Source organism: Mesocricetus auratus, unplaced genomic scaffold (genome assembly GCF_017639785.1).
Source record: "Mesocricetus auratus isolate SY011 unplaced genomic scaffold, BCM_Maur_2.0 Super-Scaffold_100676, whole genome shotgun sequence".
In the NCBI taxonomy this organism is placed as follows: Eukaryota; Metazoa; Chordata; class Mammalia; order Rodentia; family Cricetidae; genus Mesocricetus; species Mesocricetus auratus.
In genome coordinates this window covers 39,461,948-39,481,841 of record NW_024429266.1, presented here as the reverse complement: position 1 = coordinate 39,481,841, position 19,894 = coordinate 39,461,948, and the positions used below count along the sequence as shown (strand labels likewise).

The 19,894-nt window shown below is 45.9% G+C and overlaps 1 protein-coding gene across 1 annotated transcript in view; it reads left to right on the top strand.

Annotated features, from left to right (window-relative positions):
- Window positions 1–19,894, top strand: part of Niban1 (niban apoptosis regulator 1) — a 145,447-nt gene that overhangs the window by 108,399 nt on the left and 17,154 nt on the right. Inside the window, exons 6-9 of the mRNA XM_005071273.4 lie at window positions 5,052–5,167; window positions 11,008–11,112; window positions 11,381–11,543; window positions 16,138–16,325. Coding sequence (XP_005071330.1) covers window positions 5,052–5,167; window positions 11,008–11,112; window positions 11,381–11,543; window positions 16,138–16,325 — 572 coding nt within the window. The remainder of the gene's footprint in view (window positions 1–5,051; window positions 5,168–11,007; window positions 11,113–11,380; window positions 11,544–16,137; window positions 16,326–19,894) is intronic.

Here is a 19,894-nt window from a genome sequence, read left to right as displayed (position 1 = left end):
AGGGAGTAATGCTGTTACATAACTTGCCCAAATCGCTAGGCAGATCAGTTAACAGGGCTTGGTATAGGTTATCCATAAAATAGAACAACAACGGGGCTTCCAAGCCCAGATCTGGCACAGCAGCCAGAGTCACAGCCTGCAGTGACTCCACGGGCCTGGGAGCTTTGGGGTTTCGGGTAACTCAGGCATGTTATAAATCTGTACAAGTGGAAAAAACGAAAACTGAGTCTCTCTGGCTGGCCCCCTGAATAACTGTCCCCAGGAGGCCTTGAAAAGCACAGCTTCCCTTGCAAACTCCTTAATCATCTCTCTCAAATATGAGTTTTCCATGCAGCTGCACGGATGAGGACCTAGGCAGACACCAAGGAGAGCCGTGCTTCCTAGACCATTCCTGGCCCTGGGGATACTGAGTGTTGAATGAATGGCTACAATGTGTCTCCCACATGTCTCGGAAAATGCTTATAGATTCCCAGGGTTTGTCTGTGCCCTGGAGTTTATGAAAGTCTTTTACCAGTGAATTGGATGAGACAAAAAAGGCAAGTTGTCACTTAATGGCTAAGCTTTAAAGACAGTCCTAAAGTCACAAGTAGACGTGCAAGTTAGGAGATGCTTAGACTGGCAAGCATTTCATATGAAAAACATTTATGGATTTGAAAGGCATGAGTCACCCCAACACTTTGGCTGCCTTAAAGAAGAAATAAGAGGCAGGAGATTACCCCATGTATTGGGGGTAGTTCTAGAGCCAAGAGGATGAGGAACAGCGTGGATCACCGAGGAGGTAAAAAGGGTCAGATTAAAAAGATCCAAAGAGTAAATTCTTTAGAGTGGCTGAAGTTCACTCAATGGATGCCTGGGATTCAGCCGTATCATATGGAAAAGGAGTAATGACAATTAATTTGTTCTCTAAGAGGGAAATTGAATAGTATGTGTGTGGTGGTGGGGGTGCGTGGAAAGGTAATGACTTCAAAAAAGGCCAAAAGAAGTAAAAAACCATTTCATCACATTGTGAGGTTTCTGTCGCTAGAACTATTTGAGAGCTGAAGGTTCGCAGCACTGAACATGCGCTCACGGTCACTGACCAGTTAAGATCACTCCTGATTCTCCAAGTCTATGATTTAAGTGTGAATGCCAAGGCCACACAGGACCGGCCAGACCCGACTTCTCTGCTCTTGGCTCTGACTCTGACCAGCTGTGTGACCTTCATTTAAGAACACTCCCCCAGCCCCCCACCACGCGCCCCCCGTTTCTTCATCTGGCTTTACCAAATGCCTCAGTTACTCTCTGCTACATCTGGCCCCTTGTATAACCTTACATACTGCGCATGGGAAAAGGAAGTTTTGGCCTGCTTGCTACCTGCCATAAGTCTTCCTGCAGAGGGAAAGCTTCATGGAAGAGCCCAAACCACTGATGGTGGAGGCCATGGATCTAAACTCTCAGCTTGCTCATTGGCTGATGAGAGGGCCGCTCCACGCAGCTGCAATGTGTTCTCTTGAGAATGCCAACAGGAAGCTGATCAAGTAACTTGCTAATCTGTTTTCTCTCAAACACCTGTACTGACTTCAGCTCTGTCTCTTGAAACAACCGGAGAGAAATGAAGGTCATTTTACAGCTGTGCTACACAGCTCTGTCTTTGGCAACTTCATTCTCTATTTGCTTAGTGAGCTGGTGATTGTCTTTTGAGTTTTGTTTATGGCCACCAGAACAGACACTCACAAGAAACTTACTCTGGCAGATTTCTTCTCCAAGTTTTTCATAAAACTTTTTTATTGGCTTATAAGTTGAAAATCTAATGATAAATTGGCAACATGGATCTTTCTCCCACTATAGAAAGGGGAAAGTGGAGATTGGAGAGATGGCACAGCCGTTAAGAGCACTGGCTGCTTTTTTAGAGGACCCAGGTTCAATTCCCAGCACCCACATGGCAGCTCACAACTGTCTGTAACTACAGTTCTAGGAGACCCAATGTGCTTCCATAGGCAAAACAAAAACACCAATGCACATGAAAAATAAATAAATAGGGACTGGAGGGATAGATAGCTCAGCTGTTAAAGGTTAGGCTCACAACCAAAAATAAATAGTGGCCCATTTCATCCCTATCCCTTTGTTCTCTGCCTGAGTCAAGGTGTATCATTCCTTCTTTGACTCTTGTCTAAAGCTAATATCATTGTCTCCAAATCCTATTCCTTCCATCCCTCCTCCCAAGACCTTTAGCAATATACTTTTCACTCCACATGTCAGTGTGTTTTGATGTAGACACTGAAGGCGTGAACAGGTTATAAAATGTCTCCCCCAGTTACTGAGGTCAGCTGGGGAAGAAGTAGGAGAAGTTGGGCTGCTTGCAATGCACTGAGGAATCAAAACCTCCGTTCCTTGGCTGACAGATCTGGCCACACTCACCCGTTCCAAACAGAGTCACATTTTCTCCCCATCTCTTTGTTTCCTTAGATTGGAAATGAAAACAGCTGTTAAAAATAAGCGCTCATGAGTCATCTTGAGTCTCCACAGTTTCCATCTCACTCCATCCAGTCCATCCCAGAGTGTTGAGCCCTGTATCACATCCCGCTGTGGGGAGAGCACCGCCGCTGGCATTGGCGATTTTATAGGACGACCTTAATTTTCATTTTCTGATCCTCTGAGGTTAAACACTAAATGAGTTGCCAAGCCAAGAAAAATAAAAAGAAAGAAGATACTTCAATTTGAAAAGTTGATTTGTGGGGCAGGCCATTTTTGCCCTTTTCCCTTTGGAACAGAACTCTGTGTTGATGTCAGAGATGTTGGTTCCTCATCTGTGTTTTCGAAGGTGTCCCTCCTAGGCTTCATGAGACTCTGACTATGAAGTCCCTTTAACCCTTATAGATACTGTGCCCTGAGCTGCGTTTCTTCTTTTAAGTGCCTGGTGCTTTATAATCTATTACACCAACCTCAGAGAAGGTAATCTACACTGTTGGTGGCTCGCCACCTGCCAGGGCAGACTTAGGTTATGCCCAGTCCCTGGAGCCATTTATGACTAAGTAATTCTGTGTATCTAGAGCTATGGTGTTACTCCTTTGCTGTGAACCAGCTGCCTTCATTCTAATAGCACCAATACTTGCACATTTTAGTAGATTATACATATACTATAATTTCTAGCAAGAGAACTGTGTGCCATTTAGCAGTGGAAGCTTGCCCTTTACCTCCCTTCATTTCCTCCTTCTAGAAGTGAATTTCTTTATGATTTGATTAGGGGTGTGTGTGTGTGTGATGAAATATATCAAATTTAGGACCAATGCATGCTAAGTGAACACTCTGTCACTGAGCTGAACACCCAGAAGGACCTGGTTAGACTATTTTTAATTTTAATGACACTTATTGATTAATTGATTGGTCAATTGATTGATTGTGTAGATGTATGTATGCTGTGACATAGGTCAGAGGACAACTTGTAGGAGCTGGTTCTTTACTGTATGTCTCAGGGATTGAACTCAGGTCATCAAGCTTGGTGGCAGTCTTCATTAGGTTTCTATTGCTATGGAGAGACACCATGTCCACGGCAACTCTTACAAAGGGGAAACATTTAATTGTGGTTCAGAGGTTTAGTCCATTATCATCATGGAAGGACATGACAGCTGGGAGTATAGCAGCATGTAGGCAGCGTGTAGGTAGACATGGTGCTGGCATGGGAGCTGAGAGTTCTTACGTCTTGACTCTCAGGCAAGAGGAAGTGGTCGTTGAGTCACTGGGCACGGTTTGAGCATATCTGAGACCTCAAAATCTACCTCCACAATGACACCCATTTCTTCTGTCAAGGGCACACCTACTCCAACAAGGCCACGCCTCCTAATAGTGCCACTCCCTTTGGGGGCCCTTTTTTTTCAAACTACTGCAGTGGCAAACACCTTTACCCTCAGAGCCATCTTGCTTTTTAAAGTTCATTTCCCACATCAAAATCTCTACAGTTCCATTACCATTTCCTCTTCCAGAGATGATTTTAACTGGTGTGGTGACACATGCCTGTAAGTCTAGCACTCAGGAGACTGGGACAAGATTGTGAGTTCCAAGTATGCCTGGGCTACAGAGTGAGTCCCTCCATAAACCCTAAGCAAAAAAACAAAACAACAACAGGAACCAACCATACGCTAGTTTTATGTGTTGGGAAGGAAGACATGGAATTCTGGACAGGTTATTCAGACCCAAGCCCCCATCTCCATACCTTAAATCCCACCACTGAACAGTCCTTACTTTATGGTGAGATATTATTTCTCGGATATGACACCATTAAAATGCAATATTTTTGCCAGAGGAGGCAGAGGCAGGTGGATCTCTGTGAGTCTGAGGCCAACCAGGGCTGCACAGAGACATCCTGTCTCAAAAAGAAGGAGAAGAACGATATTTTTGGAGGGGCAAGCTCATCAAGTTAGGACATGCAATGTAGTGATTATAAGCAGACTTGAAGTCAGATACTACCCCAGTTCTACCTGGATCCTCCACTCACTGCTTGTATGACCCTAGGCAATTAATCAGCTTTCTGTTCCTTGTCAGCCTCATCTGTCGAATGAGGTGATAACCATGCTTTCCTCTGGGATTTTTGTCAGTTCTCAATGAAATAGGTGATGTGCTTAAACAAACAGTACCCTGCTATGTGTTATCAATTATCATTTGCATTTGCATAAATTAGCAAGCTATGTAGATGTGCCTGTGACAGAAAGGGCTGATGTCAGCTCACAGAAATTGGACTTTAACTTGGGTTCAGGTGCACCACTAATGGATTGCTCATATGAGAGGTTCATTAGTGGTGGCGTGCGACCACTCAGTGCCTGGGGAAAGCATTTGAGGCAGGCAAGAAAGAGGGAGAGAGGTAGGGGAAGGTGGTGGTCCTGACCGCTTTGCTCAGTGAGTGATAGTTATCAGCGTGGATGGAGCGTGAGCAGCATGATATGCACCTGTAAATGGACCCTGTGGACAGTAGCTTTCTGGGTTCTTACAGTTTCAGGCCTTGTAATAGAAAATGTTACTTCCTTGAAGAACCACAGAAAAATACAAAACAGCATTATTAAATCCCCCCTTTCTTTTAGATTACATGAAGCAGACGACATTTGAAGCTCAAGCCTTTTTAGAAGCTGTACAGTTCTTCCGGCAGGAGAAGGGTCACTATGGCTCATGGGAGATGATCACTGGGGATGAAGTCCAGGTAATGTGGGGCTCAGAGCTACGGGTCCTCTCTCTGTCTGTGTAGTAGGAGGTCAAGGCCATTTAACGAATGATCCACAGGAAGTTGCATGAATAGAAGTTGTGGTTCCCAAGCCATTTCCCTCAGTTGTCACTAAGCCGTTGGGTACTTAATATGAAGACCAGCAGACCTGGCATTCAGCAGGACAGCCCACAACGCTTCTGTTAGGTCACTAAATGTGCAAAGCCAGAGACGTTTGCTCACAATGATGGATGTGCTCTTGGTTGTTTTGGAGTATGAGCCGAAGACTTCCCCTATCTCTATGTTGATGTTGGGTCGTAGGTGCTGTGGTAGAGAGAAACAGTCACCAAGACGCTAAGCCTCCATTTTCTGAAGGAGCAGAGGGATTCAGCCTTCTTGGGAAGGACTGACACCCAGCTAGCTCACTCCAGTTATTTTATTCAAACATATACAAGGTTAATAGAGGCTGGGAAAGGTTCCAACTACCAAAGTCATCTTGCTGCTGCTGCCAGAGAGCAGACAACCCACACAAATCCCAGTCCCTTTTGATCATGGCAGCCATAATCAAAAGTAAAAACTCCGGGTGCGCCAGGAGTGTCTGAGGACCAAGGTCGGTGCAGCTGTAAGCTCTCATGTAACACCAAGTGCAGACTCTCCAGAGAGACAACATTTCTTCAAGGTTTAGACAGTCCCAAGACAATTTCTCAGCCTCTACTGGTTAACCCAAACATAGCAAGGGCTTTGCTGAAACATTTCACTCAAAGCCAGACACAGAGTTACACACCATTGCATCCACGCACGTATTTGTATATTCCCAGCCTGAGCACACTTTAGGATTCTCAACAATTCTTAGTCTCTGATATTTTACAGAAGTGCATCCATTTAAAACTTTGAGAAGATGAAAGATGTATAATACTTTATGCCCCAAAGAAAACCCAAAGTATAAGAAATAGAAGCATTTGACACTGACTAGCCAAGACAATAGACAACACATTTAACAGTTAGCAGAGAGACTTGTGTTACAATGCTCTTGTGTGGTTTTTATAACGTTCAAATCCTAAGTCTCCTTGTCCTGACAGTCTTATGGAGCGGGAAGGGAAGTTAGAGGGACGGAACTGGGAGGCACAGGGTAGCTAAGCGACCTTATGCAGACAGTAACTTTCCGAGTGCCCACTCTCTGCCAAGCACGCTGCTGGGTGCTTGTGATTCTGAGCTCACGCGAGAGAATGGTTCCTGCTGTGCAGATGATGGTCTCAGGGTTGTATGTGAGTGGACAGCAGAAGGCTGTCTTCTGCCTCTGACTGGGAGCCTAACACTAGCCATGGAGATAGGTTGGTATTTTTTGTCTCCTGGAGCTGGGCTACGGCACTGGCTTCATATTTTCTTTCACTCACAAAATTTTTTTTTTTTTTACGAGACAGGGTTTCTCTGTATTGTTTCGGAGGCTGTCAGTCCAGCCCGGCCTCGAACTCACAGAGATCCGCCTGCCTCTGCCTCCCGAGTGCTGGGATTAAAGGCGTGCACCACCAACGCCCGGCCTCACTCACAATCTTAATCGTATGTCAGTTCACATTCCTTTACACTGAAAACAAATATTTAATAGATCTTCGCTGGGACTGGGTATTTCGGTTGTGTTTTCTGTGTACCTTTTCCTCTAGGCTAGCATGTGCTAAGTGCTAAAATTCAAGAGAGCTGAATGACCCTTTTTATGTCATTCTCTTCCTAGTAGGGATGGATTCACATGAGCATGGCAGGCCTTCATGGTGATGGTTGTTTTAGGCAAAGGTCCAGGCAGAGCAGTGTCTCAGAATAGCATGCCTAGCAGGATGTTAAGGTGAAAATATCTGTATGCTGGTAAAAGCATCAACACATTTTCTACTTGTCAATATGAGCCATGAACACTACCAAATGAAATCATGAGAGAAAATCTGCAAAAATGTCAAGTAGCTGCAGGTAGCAGGTGTATTTATTATTCGCTTTTATTTAGCCAGGTATGTGAGACTGGCTCTGGCTGCCCACAGAGCTGCCTGGTTGTGTGACCAGAAAACTTTCCACATTGAAGGTCTTGCCCGTTCCTTCTAGACTGGTCTTCATTCAAATGATATTGAGTGCGATCCTCTAAGCAGATACACTTAGCCTACAGTCCTTCAGCCCCTAACAGATACACTTAACCTACAGTCCTTCAGTAACACAGGGGCCCGGGGCCAAAGAGCCAGTCAGACATGGGGCCTGCCTTCAGAAGGGGCTGCATCCTTACTGAGACTCACCCCTCCTCAGAGCTTTCAGTCTGAAAGGGAGCAAGGTGGTGTGGCCCTCAGTGAGTGGTTTGGGTTTTGTTGTTTCTGTTTTGGGGGACACAGTCTCAGCATGAGACTGACCTCAAACCCTTCCCCTTCCTCCCTCAACTTCCTTAGTCATATATTAGAGGCACATACCACCATCTCCTGCTTGTTGTGTTCATTTTGATTAATCTGATGGCACATTGGGTTTCTTCTATGTGTGATGAAATTTTAATCTCCACTCCCAGCAGCTAAAATTTCCAGCCACATTCTCTCCTCTTTAAAATACAAAATCATGAAAATTAGATCTTTAGGGTCCTTATGGTAAAACAGTGGACTCTACTTGATGGGGAGGTCAGAGAGCCTTTATTATTATATTTATTAGATTAGCTACTTTCCTTCAACAAGCCCCACAGGCTTAGGACCTTGCTTATGGAGAGCTGGCCAGGTCAGGTGACCCTGAGTGGGCAGAGAGGGACAAGGTGGTGTCAGGATGGAGCGAGACGGTGTGGGATAAGGTGTGGCTGGGCTTCGGCACTACAAGCTCTGCCAGCTTTGGGGCAATTCCCAACCCCTACCCGATCACCACCCTGGTAGCCTCTCTTCCCCCTCTTTCTTTTTTTTCCCAGACATATTTTCTTGTTAAGTCCCTAAGTTGTAAAATAGAAGCAAATTTCTTGGAACATTGTGTGGGAAAGACCAGGAAACTGCAAGCCCACCCAAATGGAATGTTGGCTGCCTCTGGCCTCTGTGTGTAACATTCGTGTCTTCTCAGATCCGTTCACACTCATGCTCAAAATCAATCCAGCCTCTGCAGAAGGACAAATTAGGATACTTGTGATTCTTGAGTTTAAGGCTTTTCAGCCATGACAGCATTTCCTACTAAGTTTGCTTTAGTCTCTGTCCCTCTTATCTCTGTCTCCTTATGCCACACTCGATAGCTCTTGGGCTTAGGTTCCAAACAAGAACTCACTCAGGATGTGGCATATGGCCTGTGGACTGTGAGTTACCTGTTGAACTGAATTGTTTAACCTGCTGATTTCCATGATGCTTGCATATATTTCTTATAATTTCCTCAAAAAAAATGGCGATTTCATCTCTTAATGATGAAGTGGATAAGAAAGGCAAACACAAGGCCATCAGTGAATTTTCAAGGCATGTGAGAGTCCTGTCTGTCACTTCGTCACTTGAGGCAGATCCACACTGCAAGGATGGGAACCCTTCAGGCTGTACTGAGTTCAGAAGCTCCTTTCCCAGGAGCCCAGGGGCCCAGGACAGCAGCCTGCTTGTCGCTCAGTCCAGTTAGTGTGTTCCACCCTGCCGTAATGCAGCCCTGAAGACAGGCCAAGGCCAGTGAGCTTGTGAGAGTGTCCACTGGCTTGTGGCTGACCCGTGGGCTCAGAGAGAACTTCCTTAATTCCCAATGTAATTTGAATTTCTATGAGAAGGAGGAGGTCAGTTGTTTTGGATAAATATTGTTTCAACTTCACAGACCAGGTGTCTTGAGTGGTCGTGCGCTCTGCTGCCTGCTGTCACCCTCAGCAGTGCCCTGGCCTTTTAGCTGCTGCAGCTGAGCTGCGCCCCTGAGAAGACCCTGGTTAAGTGAGTCTGAGCGACAGAGACACCCCAAGTCAGGACTGGGGCGGAGACGGAGGGGTGGGGACGTTATGAGTGGAGTGTGGAGTACTGCTCAGACCCAAGGGAACAAGTGCATCGATCAGCACAACATTTTAGGATGGATTTGGGGACATTCCTACAAAGCACTCTGAAAACTTTCGACGTCCCTTTAATTCTGCTTAGTACACATATGTCAAATTGTTTCATAGTATTTGGTGCTAGTTTCTCCATCTATTGTTTTCGTAGCAGGGTCTAGATTTCTGAATGATACTTTCATAAGCAGTTCTGGCATTCCAGCCAGTTCTTGGATAACTGAAAGTGTGTAGTTGTTTTCCAGCTCCCTCCTCCAGTGATAACTGCAGCAGGAAGCCAAAGCCGCTGTTAAAACACAGTGTTGTCTTCATTCTGTCAACAGGGAATGTTTACAGTAAAGGTCCAAAGGTCTGCACTTCACAGTTAGCATGTTGTTGAGAACATTTTCACCAGCCAACCTTGGCTTTCAGGAAATGACAGGGAAATGGCAGAATTAGCCATCTGATGATCTACAGCCAAGAAAAGGAGCCACTTGCTCTCCTAAAGAACTCTGTCTTCGTGGCATTACTGCAGTCAAGTAGCCAGATTTTAACAGATCTCTGGGTTTAGTGACATTGCATACAGAAAGCAGAGTGGGAGAAGAGAACATAAGAAAAAATTTTAGCTTTTTTATGCCACAGACATTAGCCCAGATGGCTGTGTGTCCCTGGAAGGAAATCCCTTCCCCCAGGGAACCAAGAGACAATCCTTCTAAACTATAAAGCAAAATATTTCTCCCATAGCAGTCCAGCCTGGGAGATGTTTATTAATGACATGTGCCCTTCCCCTTTAAAACACAATGAAACAATGAGATGTTAACACGAGTTAAAAGCAAGTGAAACTATTCTGCAGCTTTGTCTTGCTTGTTTTGTTTTAGGACAGGATCCCACCAGGTAGTTCACACCGACCCTTTCCTTGGGCAGGCTAGCAGTGATGGAGGACACAAGCACTGGACTGGGCAGTGTGGTGGGAGCCTGGAGTGGTCTGGCAGTTGTTGCCACCTCTTCTTTGCTCTGCCCCTTCCTTCTTTTTGTAAGCACGGAGAATGGAAGGCATGTTTGGGAAGAGTAGGAGCGAGGAGAAGGAGACATGAGGAGGCTTGAGAAAGAATGATAGTCGTAGGAAGACACAGACCAGGCTCAAGTAGTCACTTTAAACTTGATTATCCTGTTTAAGGATGCCCTATCTGCCATTAAAAGCTCCCCTCTCAACTCTTAAAAACTGTGACAGAGATGCTGAAGTGTAGCTCTCCACAGTTGATGGCTTCTGGCAGGGGTGGAATTGGGGAAAGACTCAGTTTTCTTTAAGGGGCTGCCCACTGGGAGCTTGCCCATGCGCCAGTGAGTGAGTATATGGGCAACACAAATTGGACTTGGTAATTTTTTCTTTGCTTTGCTTTTTTTCCTTTTCTTTGTGGGGCATCACAGGGGAGAGTGGACCTGGGAAGTAAATGTGATCAGGGTGTAAAGGGTGCATTATGTGAAACTCCCAAATTATCCATAAAAACATTACGTTGGAAAAAGAAAGCTCCTCCTCTCTCATTCTAAATGCATGAGGTCCTTTTAGTGTGAACATGAAGAGCTTAAATTTGAGGAAAATGTTCTTCCCATTGTGATAACAACAATAGAGCCACGTCTGTTCCCTGTGAATGCTGAAGAATGATCACCTCTGAGATTGTGAACCAAGATTTCCTCTGCTTATCATATGCACAGCCATATCTCCATCCTCAGCATCAGTCCTCATAGTCTCTATTTCCTCATCCCGCACCTCTGTTACCTCTGAGCCCGTGTAGCCCAGGACAGGGACGCTGTCGTGAGACCTCTAGCTGACCTTGGTCCACTGATGCCCTGTGGGATCCTCCTTTCCCTGCAGGTCCTGAGTAAGCTGGTGATGGAGGAGCTCCTGCCCACCCTTCAGACCGACCTGCTTCCGAAAATGAAGGGGAAGAAGAATGAGAGGAAGAGGGCCTGGTTTAGTGTAAGTGACAATGTTGCTTTGCATCCATGCTGTCAAAATGAACGTCCCCATCTCTACTTCTTCTGTTTTAAAATAATCCCTTCCTAGGTAGAAAAATGTCTGCCTTGTGCCTGTTCCTTCTCACTGACATAAGAACTAATCCAAACAAGGTTGAACTTGAAGTTTGAATGTGTGCTCGGTTTTGTTTATGGGAGAGTCTGTGATGGGCCTGCTTTCCCTGCTTCCCTGGCTCCTTTAGTCACGGATCATGTGCTGTTCCGTGTTATAGCTCCTGGAGGAAGCCTACAATCTGGTTCAGCACCAAGTGTCGGAAGGATTAAGTGCCTTGAAGGAGGAGTGCCGAGCTCTGACAAAGGGCCTGGAAGGGACCATCCGCTCAGACATGGATCAGATTGTGAACTCCAAGAACTTCCTAACTGGGAAGATCAGAGGTTGGTGGAGAACCCCCTGCTGCTTCTAATAAATAAGCTGGCCCCTTGGAGAGCCATGCATCGAATGTGTTGACCCTCTGTACCCAGGGCTCGCACATCTACACATTCAACCAACCACAGATTGAAAGTGCCCAGGGAAAAGTGTCGGCGATGATCGAGTGCAGACTTCCCTGTTATTCCCTAAACAACAGTGTGACAGCTATGTGACATCTACATTGAATTCAGTATTACGAGTAAACCAAAGATGACTTAAAGCATTTGAGATGTACGTTTGGATGTGCAAGGTTCTGTTAAAAGACTATATCATTTGATAGCAGGAATTTTAGTGTCCCAGGATTTTGGCCTCCTCTGAGGTGGGGGTGGGGGGGTCCCAGAACCAATTGCCCTCAGATAGTATGTCTGGCTTCAGAGAAGGATTAAGCCCAGGGAATTGAGGGGAGACAATAGCAGCTGTAGTAGGAGCATGCTGTAGTATTTCTAGGGATCCCCATCTTACCCTGGTTGCTTTGCACACTCAAGGCAGAGGGAATCTTGCTTCCTGCTTGGTGGTGGTGCCTGTGTATTGTGGTAAAGAACATGGTTTTCTTTAACAGAAAAGCCTCCAATTTTTGCTCAGGGTCAGTCAATCTGTATTTGTAGCCCCAAGTCAGTGTGCATATTAGCCAGTCAGGTGTTCTTGAGGAGGACACTTGTCTGTCTTAGTCTCCTAATCTGAAGTTGGAAGGACTGACAAGAGCGTGGCTGGCAAGCTGTGATCCTCATGCTGGGCCTGCTCCCACTTGCTTTCATAGATGATGTCATATTGAACACAGCCATGTTCATTCACGAGTTCCCAGTCTAAGTACTTCGTGCTGCCACATCAGAGCTGAGATGTTGGAACCTTAAGTGAGACCTTAAGGAGTGCAGAGCCACAGATATCCACTGCCTGGCCCTTGGCGGGAAATGGCTGGCCCATCCCCACACATAAGCCTTCGATAGCCTTGGCGGGGTCTATAGGATACTTTCTGTAGTCCTGTATTCTGTTTAAGTCCTGAACCCAATGCACAGAGCACACCTAATGTCTCTGCGGAGGGAGGGCGTGCAAGCTCCTGGGTGACCGTTTCTCAGCAGTGCTCAGATGATCACTTCCACACTGAACATTTGCTAAGTGTCTTCTGGGCTAATGGTGGAACTTGAGACAGATGTTGTGCTCCTGAGGTTGCCTGTCTAACACGGGGTTGTCTGCCTGGCAGATTATCCCCTGCAATTCATACTTCTTCATACTACATACTACAGTTCAACCTGCTTCCGAGCTCTTAGGATGGTTTCTCCTGGGAGGAAGTTAGAGGAGGCTTAATTGTGCAAGTGTGTGGTGTTTGTGGGTGTGTTTCTGCATTGCCTCCAAAGCTAGGTACAGATTAGCATCAGTGTGATTTCTGTTTGATATTGAGCTGCCTCACAGCCCACATAGGACAAGTGTATGGTGCAATTCTATGTACACCTAAAACTGCCAACATTCTGTCCTCCCAGGTCCATCTGAGCCTAACTACCCAGGCTGAAATCTGACCAGTCTCTACCTAATTTTCTGTAGCTCCCAGAGTAGTAGTTATTCCCTAAAATAACTCTTGCAAGGAAGTAATGGACAATCCTTTTTAAAAACAAAGTATCAGGCAGGTGCAGTGGACTCAGTGGTAATCTCTAGCACCCAGGAGGCTGTGGTCAGGAGGATGGTGAGTTCAAGGCTGGAAAATAAAGTGGGACATTGCAAAGAAAGAAAGTGGAAGGAGGGGAGGGAGGAAGAAAGGCAGCAGGAAGGCAAACATAACAGACACATTTTAACTGGGCCCCTGCTTCTCTACCTTTAAAACAAGCTGGATGCATTGAAGAACGGGGTTGGATTTGGGGAAAGTTTCAAGAGCATCAAGTAGTTGTCTCTGTCAGTGTTCTATTGCTGGGAAGAGGCACCACGACCACAGCAACTCTTATAAGAGAAAGCATTTAGTTGGGGCTGGCTTACAGTTTCAGAGGCTTCATCTGTTATTGTCATGGCAAGGAGCATGGCGGTAGACATGGTGTTAGAGAAGCAGCTGAGAGGTCTGCATCCAGATCCCCAGGTGAGAGAAAGAAAGAGACAGAGACAGAGAGACAGAGACAGACAGACAGACAGACAGACACTGGGCTCAACTTCTCAAGTAGAGCCCTGATCTGATGACTAGGCATTAAGATATATGTGCCTATGGGAACCATTCCTATTCAAATCGCCATTTCTACTAAGCACTAGGGAGTAAAGCCATTGATCTTCCGTTCTGCTCCACATTTATCTGTTCAATAAGAACTTGTTCTGTTCATGCTGAGTTTAAGGATCAAGCGTTTGCAGTCAATGCACTTTTACACATGGAAGACGTGAAGCATTTTGTAGATGCTGAGACAGAAAGAAAATGTGATAAATGCTCCCAGAGAAGCCAGGACTAAAAGGACCATTTCAGAAACCTGGAGGCCTCTTAAGGAAGGCACTGCTTTAGCATTAGGTGATTAGAAAGTGTGAGAAACCCTGCGGTCCTGCTCGCCAGTGTCACAACCGATCACCTCAATGTAACAGTTAAGAAAACTGAGGCCATGGTTAAGGAACATTCCTGACCCCCCAAGGCTAGTGTACACAGGCTCTGCCTCCAGCCCTACCAGTCTTCTAGGCTTCTCAGCAGCGCTAAACATCAGGGAAGCTCTTGAATTAGTGTCACACCAGCGTAGTCACCACAGCCTCGTCCCGGCATACTTGGAAGAGGGCACAGCGTGTGTATAGGTGGGATTCGAATTGTACTCCACCTGTAAGGAAATACCTGCAGGCCACAGTTTGGGTGTGTGTGTGGGGGGGTTCATTAGGTTGTCCCAGGTCCGTGACATGTAAACTGGACCCCAGAGCCTTGATGAGGTGGATGTTCACCAGTGGAGGGAGGAGCCGGGTGGGGTCGGGGCTGGCACACTCTGCAGTCAGTAGCAGGCAGGGAAGGCTGAGGAGAGGAGCACGGGCAATCTCTACCCACCTCTCAAATATGCCCAGCATTGCCAGATCATTGCGGCGAATTGTCAATGCTCAGGGTTGTCCTGAAACTCCAATTAGATGCTTTTCAAACAGCTCCTCTCACCAAGTTAACTAACTGACAGTTTATTTTTCTTGGCAAGTGCTTTTGCAATTTGGTTTCAAACAAGTCCTTTTTTTTAAGTTTTACAAAACTCAGATTGTTGGTATTTGAATCTATCATCAAAAGGGCCTTTTACTTATCCTTTGACTACTTCATACTTGTATACAATATATCTTGATTACATCCACTCTCAACTCCCCTCCTTCACTCACCCTCCACATTCCCGGCCTCCTCCATCTTCATTCCCTCTCTCTCCTTGGTAAACCAGGAGTCCAGTTAGTGCTGCCCGCTAGAATGCGGACTGATCTCCTACAAGTCATTTTTTCAAACACCATTCATCCCTGTATGTGTGTGTGTGTGTGTGTGTGTGTGTGTGTGTAAGAGCATGTGCAAATGGGTGTGCACATTTCACATGTGTGGAGGTCAAAGAACAACTTCCAGGCATCAGTTCTCTTCAGGTCCTCAGGCTTGGCAGGAAGTGCCTGCATCCACTGAACCATCTTGCTGGTCCCCGTACAGGTCATGAGCAGGTAACCGTAGCTCAGCGAGTTCATGAAGGCAGCATGTCTAGAGTAACTTAAACACAGTTCTGAATTACAGTCTTGGCCTTGGTAAAGTCATCTAGTACGGTCAGCTCTCCCCTTTTTCCATATGTAAAGTGGTGGGGCTGGGTATGCAAAGCCTCTTCCCTGTTTGCTTGTGTGACACTGTGACAGAGCTATGTGACCCGCTGACCTTCATCCGGTTGCTCTTCCCCGTCGGGTAGTGCACCCCTCCTCTGCCACATCACCGCTTCTGAACCTAGGTGGCCAGGAGCATGCCCTCTGCTCCAAAATACGCAGATCCCCTACCCTGCTCAGCTTCACAGAGCCAAGATCAAAAACGGTGTCTGTCTCTAGAGGGTAGGATGCTGGTGAGGTTGTTTTCCTCCTCCCTTCTATGATTTCAGTGTGTGTGGGGGGGGGTCACTAAACCTGGCATTCTCATCAGAAAGATGTTTTTCCTTGGTCTTAAGTTAATGACATGGATGGAAAGCGAGTGGCACACTGAGTGGAACTCGGTGCTGTTTGCCTGAGATTATATTTGAGTTTTTAAAAAGTCTCTTTGGTAGTAGAAGGTGGGTGGTGTTACACCGACTGCGTTAGCCCTGAGAGAAATGACTTAAAGCTGATAAATTCCATTTTAGATGACAAAGTGTTTATCTGTGACGATGACAGTGGGGAGTGAGTTTACTTGGCCACTGCACATTTGTGGAGATCAAACAGAGAACTGAATTCTTCCCAGGGCTTGATGAAGCCTGGGGAAGGAGATGTCCTGGAGACACCCTGGGTCTCAAAGCATGGCTTTCCAGCCTGGTGAATGCTGGCAAAGGACCCGTTATGCTAGTCTGCTCTGCCCATCTGAACTTGCGATGGGGCCCGTTAGCTGTGATGTGGCCTCTGAGCCATGCTTCTTTTGACCTTCTCCCTCTTCAGCAATGGTGGCTCAGCCAGCAGAGAAAAGCTGTGGTGAGAGCGTGCAGCCGTTCCTGGCATCCATCCTGGAGGAGCTGATGGGGCCGGTGAGCTCCGGCTTCAGTGAAGTGCGTGCACTTTTTGAGAAGGAAGTAGAGGAACTCAGCCAGAGCTTCCCTGCCACCCAGGACAGTGTCCAGCTGAAAGAGGTAGGAGAGCTATCGGAGAGCCCAGTGCCCAGCAGCTGCTGGGCTGCCTTCCTGGGGCGCTTTTCTCTCCCTCCTCTTTTTCCCCCTTGACCCTCCCCAGTTTCTCCTCTCCCCTCCCTCTTTCTCCCCCACCTCCTGCTATTCCCGCCTGGCCCCTCCTCTCCCTTTCCAGCCCCTCTAACCTCTCCTTCTCTCTCCTCTTTCCCTTTCCCTTCCATCCATTTATGGTATTTCTATATCTATCCAACTAACTCATTCATCCATCCATTCATAACTAAATACACCTAATTTTCTTTATGAATGGTTTTTACGTTGCAAAAATAATGTTTGTATAAGTGAAACAACCAACTCAAATATACAACTCAATGTGCACAAAGAGGTAAAATTAGTAACCAGAACTGATATCAACTGCTCCGAGTCCCTCTGCCTCCATTCCCAAGCCGTTGAATTGACTGATATGGCCATGTGTGTGTTTACCTGCATGCTTTATCTGTTCATATGTAAGCCTTACTCCTTATTTTAAATAACAGTTGCTGCTTTGTTTCCACAGCGATAGCTTCCTGATAGAACCCATTCTCGTCGAGCATCAGTGACACCTCAATCTATTGAATCAGAAAGTGGGGGAGGGGTGTGATCTGCTCTAGTAGGTACTCCAGTGGAGACACAGACACCGGCAGCTGGCCTTGCACTTACCACATCATTAAGGACAGGACTTGTTAGGGCGATTGTTTCTTTCTCCAGTCCTGATACCAGTTAAAAGGGCTTTTCCTGTTAATTGGTACATTGTAATTATGCACACTTATGAGCTACACTGTGACAATGCTACCCAGATCGTTGAAGGCTGAAGCCTGGCTCCAGTCGTCCCAACAGGCTCTGCTCAGCTCCCTGTCACAACATGCCGACAAGAGAGATGAGTAACGGTGACGGACAGCGGAAAGTGGTCTATTTCATGTGCCCACCTTGGGAGAGGAGCAGATAAAGGAGTCCAGAGACCCCACTCTGTCTCTAAAGTGCTGATGTGGGCTTTAGGCTTAAACAGAGAGAACTGGGCAGGACCCTGATCAGCTCTCCTGGGCTCCCTGAGCACTGCTCCAGCTGTAGCTCTTCAGTTTCCGGGTAGCCCTTATCGTTCTAACACTTCCGGGATCCATCTGGTCCCTACAGGATGGTCTCTTCTGCTCCAGGTGTAGCCTTGCCTTCGAGAGTTACTGCCCTCATCTCTATGTGGATGTATCCTGGGAGGCTCTGCTCCTCCTAGGATCCAAAGTGCCTGTAGATTTAGGACAGTGGCTTATCTCTGTGCCTTCTTCAGCCAAAGGAAAGGAGACAGACATCCTAAATGAAGGTAGAGATGCCAGCTTACCCTGCTTTAGTTACCTGTGGACCTACCTAAAGAGTCAACTCGCTTTTAGCAAAAGCAGCTTCTATATGCCTGTTTTTGCAGTTGATACATGCAGATGGTGTGGAATGATCCAATAAGTAATTACCACTTCTGTTCGCTTAAACATTTTTCATTTCTGTGTGCTGGCAGCTCTTCGAGCTCATTATAGAACACATGATAGATTGTTGTAAGCCATGGTCACCTCCTGTGCTGCACTCCTCATTTCCTTATGCACATGCCCACATGTGTGATTGTACAAACCAAGATCATTTCGTAAATGCCTCAATGCTTCTTATTACAGCCATATGTGTGTATTTGTATGCATGCACATGCCTGTGTAGGATGTTGGGGGAGCTCTGTGTGTGTGTTTGTGTGTGTGTGTGTGTGTGTGTATGGGTATGTGTGTGCAGGTACTTGTGTATGTGTGTGCATACACATGTGTGTTAGCATATGTGTTTTAACCTGCCTTTATTCTCCCTCATTTTCTAGTGCCACTCACTTTTCCACAAAAAAATAGCACCACCTCGGCTTGTGCTGTTCTGTGCTTTCTGCATCTTAGAAGATACAGAAAACACACATTTCAGAGCTGTTGTCTTACATTGTTTGCTTTTAGAAAAATACAGTTATTTTATATACTAAGCTGCTTATCACATTTCTTCTTCATGAAACTGTTTCCAAGGTAACTGATCTAGTTCTGAATTGCTTTTTGTAATGACAGCATAATATTTCATGTTTAGAAATGCTGTGATTTATTCAGCTATCCCATTATTGCTGACACCATGAACAAAGCTATAGTAAATAACTTTGTACAGATATCCTACCATATTGTAGATACATGTACATGTATATACATCTTGATGCTTTTATTTCAGTGGGATAGATGCCTAGGTAGAAAGATAAATTTTCATGCTAACAGATGTTTCTCTTAAATTTCAAAATAATAAAATTTTACATTGTACTGATTTGTTTGTGGCAGGGAGCCTTCTCCCCATGTTACCGTCTGTGAGGGGTGTTATCACTTATTTAAACTCTCAACAATTCAATTAAGTTTTAAAGTAATTCCTGCTGAGTGCTGGCTCAGCCGTTAAGTACACTTGCTGCTCTCCATAGGACCCAAATTTAGTTCCCAGCACCCATGTCAAGTGGCTCACAGCCACCTGTTAACTCTAACTACAGGGGATCTGATGCCCTCTCCTGGCCTTCTTGGGTACCTACACTCACATGCACATACACAAATACACATATTCTCATAATTAGAAATAAAATAGCTCTTTAAAAAAGAAAGTGATACATTTATAGTTGTAGGACAAAGGCAAGTGCAACATTGGGCTTTCTCTTCTAATCTTCCATTCCCCTTCAGTAAACCTCTCTATTGTTCACTTTTTTTTTAAATTAGGAAGCTGTTGGCTATTTGTGTTTGCTATGATTTCTTAATGGCTAGCTCTGGCTTAATTATTAACCCATAATTACTAACATATATTTTTTTTTCCATTTTAAATTTAGATAAGAAACAAGGTTGCTTCACAAGTCAGTACGAGGTCCCTCTCCCTTTCCCTCCCCTCCTCCCGTGCCCTCCCCCCATCCCCCCCCCCCGTTATCCCCTCATTCCCCCAGGGAGGGTGAGGCCCTCCATGGGGGTGTCCATAGTCTGTCATTTCATATAGGGCAGGGCCTAGACCCTTCCCCAAGAGTTCAGGGTGAGAGTGCACCTCACATTGTTCTATGGGAGTCCAGAGACCGTGTGTATACTTGGGATGGGTACTGATCTGCTGTCCAAGGCTCAATAGATTACCTAGGCCTCCTCACTGACACCCAGATTCAGGGGGTCTTGATCAGTCCCATGCTGGATTCCCAGGCTGATGCCTGGGATTCAAGAGTTAACCTTTGTCTGGTCAGCTGTTTCTGGGGGTTCAACCAGCCCAGTCTTAATCCCTTTGATCCTAACATATATTTTTATAAGGTCTTATCTTACCAAGAACGTCAGACTTGTGTCCTCTCCTCCTGTGATCACATGGCGACTCTCTACTCTTGACTACATTTCACATAATCCTCTTTAACTCCTAGTCCCACTTACTTGCTTCCCTATTGGCCAACAGTGCTTTTATTTATCAACTAATAGGACAAACATATACACAGAAGGACTTCCCCCATCATCTCCTCTTTTCTGTCTAAATAAAAAGAAATGTTT